The sequence below is a fragment of the Corvus hawaiiensis genome, chromosome 12 (genome assembly GCF_020740725.1).
Source record: "Corvus hawaiiensis isolate bCorHaw1 chromosome 12, bCorHaw1.pri.cur, whole genome shotgun sequence".
Lineage (NCBI taxonomy): Eukaryota > Metazoa > Chordata > Aves > Passeriformes > Corvidae > Corvus > Corvus hawaiiensis.
Window position 1 is genome coordinate 16420658 of NC_063224.1, and position 11068 is coordinate 16431725.

The window sequence follows — 11068 nt, forward strand, 5'->3', positions numbered from 1 at the left end:
ACCTCTGACTCTTTAGCCTTCTGTTACATTTGACTGAGTGTCACACATGTATCTAGCTAATTCCTGCTATGGGGAGACTTCTCTCCACACTAAAGTGCCCTGTATTCCCAGCCTACAACTGGCCCTTGAAGCATAATGTCCTTGTGCTGGAATCCTTACACACAGTAATGCAATAAACTGGTCTGCTTGCTTGAGGATTAGTAATAGATTTCCTCAGATTTTCTCCTTTTTTCTGAAATCACTCATAAGGCTATAGAAATTTTAAGTAGAAGTGAGATGAGCTCTGCATGCTAGCAGAACAGACTGAAGAAAAAAGTCATCTAAGTTGGAGATGCTCTATAGATAACCTTACACCTAATTTGCCTGTAAGACTTGTTCTATATTCATGTGAGCTACCTCCAGCAGGTCAGCTGTAACTTTGAGGGGGCAGATATACACTCAAAGACCTTATCTTTTGCCTTTCTTAGCAGGAAACTGGAAGGGGGCAAAACATCCCTTTGCATCCTTTATCTTTGCTCAGAGAGTTTCTGAGTGTTCATTCTCAGAACCTCCTGCCACCTCCAGTCCTGATAACTGGGTCAGTTAAAGACTCACATACTCGTGGAATTTCACATGAGATGACTTCAGCTTTGCCGTGGATGGGTATTGAACAACTCTTCCTAAGACAATACTGAAAGGAAGTCAAAAAAATTGCCAGCAATAGGGTGAACCTGCTGACCCTCAGATAAGAAATGGCACCTTCTCAAGCAGAACAGGTGCCTTATATACCCCCGAAATGTGTGGAAAAATGCAGCAAGTGGAGTAGGGAAGAAAGTTTACCTTAGTTTGCACTTGGCTGTCTTTGGGTCCAAAGGACTGCTCTGAATGCTGAGCTCTAGTCCTGGAGAGAGCTGTAACCCCAGCACTGCAGCTCTAGGCCAGCCCTGGCATTCTCTGTGTGTCTGAGGCTGCAGACAGCAGTGTTGTGCCAGCCACACGTCCCATTTCCACTCCCCTGCAAGAATGCCTACAGAACCAGACCCGCAAGGTTTAATACCAGCGGATGCCAATGAAACCAGAGGAAGCCACCAAGTTGATCAGAGGGATAAAGCACCTCTGCTATGAGGAAAGGCTGAGAGAATTGGGATTGTTCAGCCTGGAGAAGAGAAGTTTCAGGGTGACCTAATTGTGGCCTTCCAGTACCTGAAGGGAGCCTGCAAGAAAGATGAAGAGAGACTATTTACGAGGGCCTGGAGGTACAAGGGGGAATGGCATGAACCTGAGAGAGAGCAGGTTTAGATGGGATATTAGGAAGAAATTGTTCCCTGTGAGGGAGAAGCTGTGGCTGCCCCATCCCTGGAAGTGTCCAAGGCCAGGTTGGACAGGGCTTGGAGCAACGTGGGATAGTGAAAGGTGTCCCTGCCATGGCAGAGGGGGGAACCAGGTAATCTTTACGGTCCCTTACAACCCAGACCTTTCTATGATCCTATGCCTTGTTTGCCAGGGTGTCCCTGCTTTACATACTAGCACTTGTGAGACTTTAGACTGTCCTAGATAAAAACAAACAAACAAACTTTCCATTTAGAAACTTGAGGTAACACTATAATCATTGCTATTCTCTAGTATCAGATTTTCCTAGATACGTTCTGAAACAATGTTCCAGGGCTATCAGATGTTACATTTTTGCCGTAGTAAGACACTTTTGTATATGTGCTGGTATTATATCTGATTTGAAAGAGACTCCATTCATTATTGGTACATAAGTACTTTCTACTTAAAATGCCTTTATGCTAAAATGATCTGACATAATGGACCCTAAATCTTTTTGATTAGCCATCAAGCTCATTGGATGTTAAATCTTGAAAAACCTCAGTAGTTTATTAATATTTCACCAGTAAAGCAGCTTTCAGGCAAAGCACATTCCTAACAAGATGTATACTTAACACAGTAAAACAGTTAACTACACAAAGAGTGCGAAAGTCAAACAAATACCAAGGTGAATGTCATGATTTTAGGTTCAAAGTGCCTTCTAGTAGAAAACAGGCACATTAATGGGCCTTGTGCTTCCACAGTCTAAGGTGGTAATTACTAATGAGAAAAAATTATTAAATTAGTGAGAAAAAGGGTGGCTCAAGTTACAAGATGTCATTGGTTTTGCTTGTATATTCAGTGATAAGCAAGGGAAGGAGAGGGAGGCATGCTTGTCTATTGTGTGGTCATTCATTTTAGCAGCATCAGCTGGGTTGGCTGACCTGCCCTGCTCACTGCAGTCTGGCACCAGGGTGAGCTTATGGCCCAGCTATGTCTGGGCACACCTCAAGGTCATTTTTGGGTTTTTCAATTGACGTGATCCAGCATCCCACTGGTTCAGTTGCTTCTAAACTTCATTTCAGCTCCAGTGGCACACATCTCACATGTATCAAGTACAAGCTCAAATATAAAATCAAATTGAGAGGTTGTCAGAAGCATGTACAGGCACATGGGTATTTGCTAAATGCAATCTGGCAAGAGAAGGATTATGGATAGGAAGAGGATTTTCCATGTTACATGCAAACATTATTCTAACAAAACTTCTCAACCTGTGTCATCAGCTTTTTTCTGCTTAAATTTCTTACAAATTAAAGAAAATTGAGGAATCAAAATCAATCAACAAAATAAAATGTTTCCTAAAGGTTCAAAAAACCTTTTTAAGATCTTGCTACCTTGCTGAATATTTTTTTCTCAGGTAACAAGGTACTTAAAAACCTCAAAACGTAAGAGTTCTGTAATAATTAACTAAAACTCTTCATACTCTTCCCCTTTGAAGTGTACTAGAACAAATTCAAACAACTTGTCAAACATCACGTTTAACTACAGACCTAAAATGACTTTTGCTGCCAGCATGGCTCGCTATGGAATTGAGATAAGCAGATTTCTGTGAGGCCAGCTGGCGGGTCAGCAGCAGTATTACCATCATAAATCCGAGTCCTTGGCTCCTGACCCCGTGCTGACTCCCGGGAATGTAACCACAGACGCTTCACCTGTGCTCCGGAAGATTCTGGGCTCCGAGGAAGCTCCTCGGCATTTACACCTTGTGGCGCTGTAAATACACTCCGTGCTGTGACCCCCCAGGAAGCGCGAGCTACCCCAGGCCACAGCTTCCCAAGCCACTTAACGCCATCGCCTCGTTTCTCCCGGCCACCGCTGTCTTAAACCCTCCGTATTTCCTTAAGCACTCGCCCGCTGAGGGCACCCGCTACTTACCGGCTTAGGGCTGAGGAGGGCTGAGGCATCACGGCTCCCGGCCCGCCTCCTGCGGCCCTCCCCCGGCGCTGTCCCGCCCCGCGCCCGCGGCTGCAGTGGCTCCTCCGGGGGCGCAGGCGGCGGTGCCGCCCGGCTGCAGCAGCGCCCTGCGCCTCGCCAAGATGAACCCGCGGCTGCGGCACTGGCGGGAGGCGGCCACGCTGCTGCTGGCGGCGGGCACGCCGGGCCGGCCGCCGCGCTCCCCGCTCGGCCCCTTCGACTACGAGCTGCTGCTGCTGCGCCGGAGCTCCCGCAGCGGCTTCATGCCCGGCGCCCACGTGTTCCCGGGCGGGCTGGCGGAGCCGGCGGATTTCTCCGCCGAGTGGCTGAGGCTGCTGCCCGCCTCGCCGCACTGCGGGCTACGTGCCGTGAAACCGCCGCCACCCGGCGGCAGCCGCGCCCCGCTCTTCGCCACCGACCGGGAAAGCCTGGGCTCGCCGCTGCCGGGGGAAGTCGCCTTCCGCATCTGCGCTCTCAGGGAGACCTTCGAGGAGGCGGGGATCCTGCTGCTGGTGCCGGGGCGCGGGCCGGCCCCGCCGCTGCCCGCCGAGCGACTGCCGCCCGCCGCCGAGCTCGAGGAGTGGCGGCGCCGGGTGCGGGAGGACGCGTCCTGCTTCCTGCGGCTGTGCCAGCACCTGGGCTGCGCGCCCAACATCTGGGCGCTGCACGAGTGGAGCAACTGGCTGACGCCCGTGGGCAGGGCCGGCCGCGGCGGCCGCCGGTATGACACGGCTTTCTTCCTGTGCTGCCTGGAGCAGCGGCCGCCCCACGCCTCGCAGGACGACCAGGAGGTGACAGCCGTCCTGGTAAGAGGGGCTGGCGGTGCCCGGGATGCAGCACAGCCCGGCCGGGCGGGTGTCGCGATGCGAGCGGGTGCTCCTGCCCGAGCCTTTCTCCCACGGCCCCTGCCTCCGGCACACTGCCGGGAATGTGCCCTTACACATCGAACAGGCATAGAATCATAGAATGGTAAGGGTTGGAATGGACCTTAAAGATTATCTTGTTCCACCCCCGCCATGGGCAGGGACACTTTCCACCATCCCAGGTTGTTCCAAGCCCTGTCCAGCCTGGCCTTGGACACTTCCAGGGATGGGGCAGCCACAGCTTCTGTGGGCAACCTGTGCCAGGGTCCCACCACCCTTACAGTAAAAAAAAAAACCTGCCTTCTAATATCTAACCTTAAAATCCCCTGTTTCGATTTGTACCCATTATTCCTTGTCCTGTCGCTACAGTTCCTGACAAAGAGTCCCTTTCCAGCTTCCCTGCAGTCCCTTCAGATCCTGGAAGGTGCTGTGAGGTCTCCACACAACTGTCTCTTCTCCAGATCAATCAAAGCCACCCTGATAAGGCTCCTTAAGACGCGAGGAAAGGGAAGGGAGTTTTCACCTGCACGGTTCCCCTCTCCCCTGCACCCCTGGAGCTGCCGCCCTTATCAGAGGTGCAGATGCAGCAGCTGCCGGGAGAGAGTTTTTTGTGAGGTCGTTTTACATGATCCGTGTCACATCAGATGCCTTTCACCTTGAATTACTGTCTCTTTCAAAGGCAGATGACAAATACCATTTTTTATACGTTCATTCCTGCAGTATAGTGGTTGTTAAATGCCTCTAGCACTCAGTATACAGGGAGAGATCCATGTGGTAGGTACAGGTATATTCCAGGGCTGCAAGAGATGCTAGTAATTTTTGTCTTTTGGAGTTAGTTGGGATATTTTAAGTAATAAACTTGTTAAAATAGTCCATGAAAATTTTCTTTGATTTTTTTTGTCTTTTTTTTTTTTTTTTTAATTGAATGCTTAAAAATAACAAACTTCATGAAGCTCTCAGAGAGCTTAAGGTCTGGTGCATTCGGGTCCTTAAGTTTTTCTAGGATTCTGAAAAGTTTGATTACAAGTTACAAGTAGATGAGAAATCAAACAGTTCTGTAAAAGCCTATCTAACAGTTTTGGTATTAACTAATGTTGGCTTATTTATTTGTTTAACAAATTTTACTACAGAAATTTAAAAGTACCTGAAACCTTACTTTCCAAAGAGTTTATGTTGTAATTTTGTTAATAACAGCATAAATCTACTGCCAATGATTATGCACATATTTCTATTACAAAATTTGCCATGTGAGATGAAATAAAGATTACCAATAGTTTTAACATGCAGAATAAGCATGAATAGCTGGGTGTTCATACTCCAAAAACAATGCTTCTAAGAAGCAGATGTTAAGAGGTACTTTTAATTCTCAAAGCATCAGTAGCATCAACCAAAGCATCAACCTCTGGTAACACAGAGTTTAATGTTTTCCATTGGTTTCAGTAAACTTCTAGTTGGGCCCCTAAAACAAATGTCAGTTTCTAATCCTGGCATGTCTATGTGTAAAATAAAAACTTATTGGGGAAAAAAGGAGTAACTTTTATGGATTGTTTATGTTTTTCAATTTTTAAAATGTCTTTGTTGTTGTTATTTTGGTATACTTTATACATGGGTTTTATTGTGTTCAGAAGATACGGCCTCTTGCAAGCTCTTTTGCTGTATAACTTGCCTTGCTAAATGACTTTTCAGGTTACTCAGACTTTCTATCTGCTGATGAAACTATTATTTCAAGGCTTGTTTTCATCTTCCAGTGGTCATCACCTCCAGAAGCCATTGAACGCTTTCAGTCTCAAGAGATCTGGTTTCCTCCACCGCAGTTTTATGAATTCTGTAGGCTGTGCAACTTCTCTTCCCTCGGGGAGTTGCAGAGGTTCAGCTCCGCGCGCGCTCTCGAGGGCTGTGAGCGCTGGATGCCGGTGATGCTGAGTGCTCCAGATGGCTTCATCCAGCTGCTGCCGGGTAAGGACACACTGGAGAGTTCTCCTAAATACACAGCATCTCCTGAATGCTATGTGCTGAAGCCACATGACATAAACCAGCCATAACTGTAAGGAAAATACCCTTAAGCCAAGCTACTGCATGCTGTTTCTACCTTGTTTGCTACAGTTGTGACAGTGGCTGCAGTCAGAGACAAGCCAGGGGATCAGACAGCACAGTAATTTCTTAGTTGCTCATAATCTTATTGTCTCATCATTGTCATAATGTGTATTTGTGAAGAAATTCCAGGATTTCAGCTTCATATAACCTGAAGGGTGTATTAGAACTCCCCTTATTTAGCCAGTGTCTTGGGGTGACCTTATGATGTGTATCCCATGTCGCTGCCCTATGCCCAGAAATTAACTTTGCGCCTTTCTATGCCTCTAAACTGAGCCTGAGAGGGGGAAGGAAAAAAAACTGAGCAAAACCTTTTCAAAGCAGTTTGCAGCTTGTTCAAGGACACACTGAGATAGCAATTTTTTTTCCAGCTGCGGCAGGGGAGGGAGAAAGCACCCAGCTTGCTGCTTTCCAATCAGCTTTTGGCCAGTGGTTCAGCTTCTTTTTCTCCAGAGAGAGACTGAGAGTTGAATTTTTTTTTCCCTTCCCTGGAATTTCGGATTTTCTCCCTTTTCCACTGGACTGCTTTGATATTAGAACACATCAGGAGGACTTTCTGCTGGGCACAGAGGGCCTGGCCCTGGCCCAAGCCCCAGCTCCGAGGAGACCAAAGGGAGGACTCTGACACTTTCCCAGGTTTTTTCTCCACAGCGAGAGATTTTATTATTTAGCATTATTTTCCTTTTCCTGTGTGTTTGTTAAATAAATAGTTTTATCTCCTTGGCCAAACAGGAACAGCCCTTTTCAGTGGGAATTCTCCTTTACTTCAGTTATCAGTTTGTAAGGACAAGGGATTCAAGCACAGCTGCAGTATCACACCTCACAGCTGCAGTGATAAGGCACCAGACTAAAACCATACACTTAAGTCATCTTCCTCCTGCCCTTTCTCCTACTTAAGTCTCTCTCATTTCATAATTATGTACACGCAATATTAAGAAAAGCTGCATGTACTATTTACTATTCTCTGCTTTTTTTAGTTTGCTTTTCATTATGCTTTCCCTTTTTTCTTTTTTTTTTTGTTCCAATTGACCTCTAGGATTTCTGTATTTGAGGTATATTAGCTGTCTTGCACGAGAGTATAATGCCTTGATATGGCAAAACAGTTGTTTTCTTCAACAGAATAGAACACAATAAGTTTCTGTTCTTAGTCCTCTTTATACACATGCAAAAGTGTTTGTCCTGTTCTCCCCCTATATACACTCCTATCTGCCCAGGCTGTGATGATAGTATATTAATAGCACATTATAAGGAGCTCTGAAACATTCAGTGTGCACTGCAGTGTCACTGACATACTTCAGAAATTTATGGCTGTATCTTTAAATATGAAGCTGTTTAGAGGCAGTTTACTTTTTCATTGCGAAATACATTTCCACTGATTTACGTGTCTGATAAATCCTAAAAAAATTGCCAGTGTCACTCAATGAAAAGGCTGAAAAAAGTTTGGCAATCTATAACTAAATCATTTTTTCCATCCCAGGAGATGAGTTATATCCAGAAGATCCAGATTATACAGGAGAAAAGAAAATCAGTATGTCAACAGATAAGAAGGTTGAAGATCTCATGAAAGAGGGTGGTATATTTCACAGGATAGTAATAAAAAGCATCAACAATCTTGCTGTCTATGTTAATATTCAAGCAAAATATAAGCATATAAATCCATTGATGATGAAGTGTGATAATTCAGATTACAATAGCAGATTATAATATTTCTTTGGTTTAAATCTAGAATAATTTTAATTACATTTATGCTCACTGTGGTTTTGGTGCTTTCTAACTGTTGCCAAATAGTCATGAAACTATTCCTCTGTCCTGCCAAAGCATTAGGTCTGTGTGTGTGTGTGTGATGTCACATCTATGTGTATTTAATTCTTCGAGTCTTTAAAAACAGTTGTGCCACTGTTGGGCCGCAATTGTCCTAAGTATATATTGTCTTCAGAGCAAGTATGTTTTGAATTGAAGAATTCTTTCATTATGCTTTCCAAAGTCACCCATTAGATAACTGCAATGTGTGTGTAGAAATGAATGAAATCTCCCATTCTATATTTGTTGACATCTCCAGTCTAGTCTCTCTTTTAGCTTGGAGAAAAGCAATGTATGTATAGATATATAGATATATATATATAAATTAACTATAATGCAATTTTTAAAATAATATTATAAAGTTAATTTTTATATTTGATATATTTAAATTCTTTCTACTAATAGTAATCATTCAAAACTTTACAATTTTCAAAGGTAGACTTAATTTAAACAAAGTCATCTATGGAATTGAGTGCATTCTTTTTATCGTTATTTTTTTATCTTCAAGCTGTAAGCAATTTAAAAAATAAAAGAGTATAATTTTTTAGCTCAAAAAGATGTCAACAACTTAAAGGAATGATACATCTCCTTGAAACACCCACTTCCATATTCTAACATCCCACTTTTTGCTTCTTAACTACTTTACTAATACATCTGAGATTTAAGAACTTCATAGGAAAGATTGCTGCTTAATTTTTGGTTTGGATTTTTTGTTTGATTGGATTTGTCTTTTCTTTTGTGCAATAAATGCAGTCAATGGAGCAGTTTTATAAATTGTTTATCTGGAAGGAGAATGAATGATGATTTGAAATTAGTCAGTAAAGTTGTGCAGAAAGCTTTGTTCCAGCTTTTGTTCTGTGTTTCAATTAAAACCTTCTGCATCAATTCCATTCAATTGGTTTGTAGCTCATTTGGATTAAAAAAAAAACACCGAAAAAAAGGTGTGTGTTTCTCTTCTGTCTCAGAACATGCCCAGACTGTTGGTGGTTTTGCAGACATTGTTGAGGTTTGTAAACCTGTGCTGAACACCGACCCCGTGAAGCAGAACACTGTATATTGTGCAGTAGAACACCTCCTTCTGAATATTCTGGCTGGGTGTGACATTTCCTTTTCTCCAGTCACTGGAGACTTTGCCTGTGTGCCATGACTTCTCAAATGCAGTGGAGAATGGCTTAGGACCCATGCTTGCCGGTTCCCTCAGAACCCTGGGATGCATCTCATCATGTCCCAAGGACTTGTCTATGTTCAGGTTTCTCAGATGGTTTTGAACTTGGTTTTCTCCTACAAGGGGGAAGGTACTTTATTTCCCCACCTTGAAGTTCAGTGACTTGAGAGTTGTTGGAAGCATGACTGCCAGCAAAAACTGAGGCAAAAAAAAAGTCCAATGTCAAAGAAACCCAGTCACCCCAGTCCATGTGGGTTATCACTGATGTAGTGGGGGGTGGGGGTGTACATTCGTTTAAGTCCTCCTTTTCCAATCAACATATGTCTAGGAGCCCTTATTTTTTTTCTGATCCCTTGCCACATTCAGCTCCAACTGTGCCTTAGCTCTCCTGATCCCATTTCTATACCCCCAAGTGCCATCCCTATGTTCTCCCCTATGGATACATATTCCTGCTTCTAGTGCCCATGCATTTCTTTCTTGCACTTCAGTCAGACCAGAAGGGCCTCACTCAGCTTCACTGGTCTCCTGCCCTTCCTGCTGATTTCTTACACATGAAGAAGAGAAGTACAGAGAAGAAGTACAAAGAGCTTTTTTACTTCAAGGAAAAGATGCTTAAAGAGATGCCAGCTCTCTTCTCTCCTGCTCCTTTATCACTGAGGGCAGTTTCCAGGGATTCCCATATACCAGTTCCTTAAACAAGTGACAGTGTGCTCTCCAAGAACCTTCACTTTATTTGTCTGGACCATATCCCTCGAGATGATGAATTCTAATACACACAAGATTTTTTTATTCTGTCTCTTATGGTTATTCTACCAGTTAACTTTTGTGGTAGAAAGTGGGTATTATGAGAAAATATTTTTGATAAATTATTTAGCTCACCCCCGGGGTACAGCAGGACTGTGGATATGGGAATGTGGGCAGGGGAGGAGCGCAGGGGTGATGTGTGGGGGAAAATGCAGAGTTCTGGCACTCGTGTTAGGTGATGATTCTGGGGTTAAGTCTTCAAGCAGAGCTAAGAACTACACTAAGTACTTACACTAAGTTATTCATTGCTTCCACAGGAGCAGATCCCTATGAACTCTTTCCAGTTGACCATTTACTTCTTGGTACTACAGCTGGTTTGGCTTTTTTTTTTCTTTTTTCCTGTGGTTGTTGTTCCTACATTAGTTAAGAACTACCACTATTTCTAAAGAACTACTTCACCACTGCCTTTGCTACAGAGACTTTAAGCCTGAAATAAATTCCAAATCCCAAACATTTATTGTAATAATTTCCCTTAAGTCCCAGTAGAATTTTCTTGGATTGCAAGTTGTTTGCAGTAACAAAGGCTTTTATTTTTTCACACTGAGTTTAGTTTCCATTTTACGCAGAGAGCAAGCCGATGGACCTCTCTGTGCTTTGTGAGATTTTCTGCAGCGTTTCAGGTGTTTTGTACGCCTGGGAATAGTTGGCTGTGTAATTGGCCACAACACGCCTGTGAGGCGCCGGGAAGGGGCCATTTTGGGCCATTTTGGGCCCTCAGCCCGCCCCGGGGAGGTGTTGGAGGCGGGAGCAGAGCGCTGGAGATTTCTGGAAGGGGCCATTTAGGGCTCTCAGCCCGCCCCGGGGGAGGTGTTGGAGGCGGGAGCAGAGCGCTGGAGATTTCTGGAAGGGGCCATTTAGGGCTCTCAGCCCGCCCCGGGGGAGGTGTTGGAGGCGGGAGCAGAGCGCTGGAGATTTCTGGAAGGGGCCATTAGGGCCCTCAGCCCGCCCCGGGGAGGTGTTGGAGGCGGGAGCAGAGCGCTGGAGATTTCTGGAAGGGGCCATTTAGGGCTCTCAGCCCGCCCCGGGGGAGGTGTTGGAGGCGGGAGCAGAGCGCTGGAGATTTCTGGAAGGGGCCATTTAGGGC

At 44.9% G+C, this 11068-nt stretch overlaps 2 protein-coding genes across 4 annotated transcripts in view; one reads left to right on the forward strand and one right to left on the reverse strand.

The window, feature by feature from the left end:
• ANKRD27 (ankyrin repeat domain 27) overlaps window positions 1-3301 on the reverse strand; it is a 55099-nt gene extending 51798 nt beyond the window's left edge. For all 3 annotated transcript variants that reach the window (XR_007206414.1, XR_007206413.1, XM_048316951.1), the window contains exon 1: window positions 3223-3301. The gene's annotated coding sequence lies outside the window, so the exon portion shown is untranslated. The remainder of the gene's footprint in view (window positions 1-3222) is intronic.
• On the forward strand, window positions 3299-8955 carry NUDT19 (nudix hydrolase 19). Its single transcript, XM_048316956.1, has 3 exons — window positions 3299-4067; window positions 5873-6080; window positions 7693-8955. Exons 1-3 carry the CDS (start codon window positions 3384-3386, stop codon window positions 7917-7919), a joined length of 1119 nt encoding a protein of 372 aa, XP_048172913.1. The 5' UTR covers window positions 3299-3383; the 3' UTR covers window positions 7920-8955.
• The last annotated feature ends 2113 nt before the right edge of the window (window positions 8956-11068 follow it).

Coding starts and splice junctions, on each gene's coding strand:
- NUDT19 (XM_048316956.1), top strand. CDS start 3,384: ATGAACCCGCGGCTGCGGCACTGGCGGGAGGCGGCCACGCTGCTGCTG. Junction 4,068..5,872: donor AGGAGGTGACAGCCGTCCTG/GTAAGAGGGGCT, acceptor TTCATCTTCCAG/TGGTCATCACCTCCAGAAGC. Junction 6,081..7,692: donor CTTCATCCAGCTGCTGCCGG/GTAAGGACACAC, acceptor TTTCCATCCCAG/GAGATGAGTTATATCCAGAA.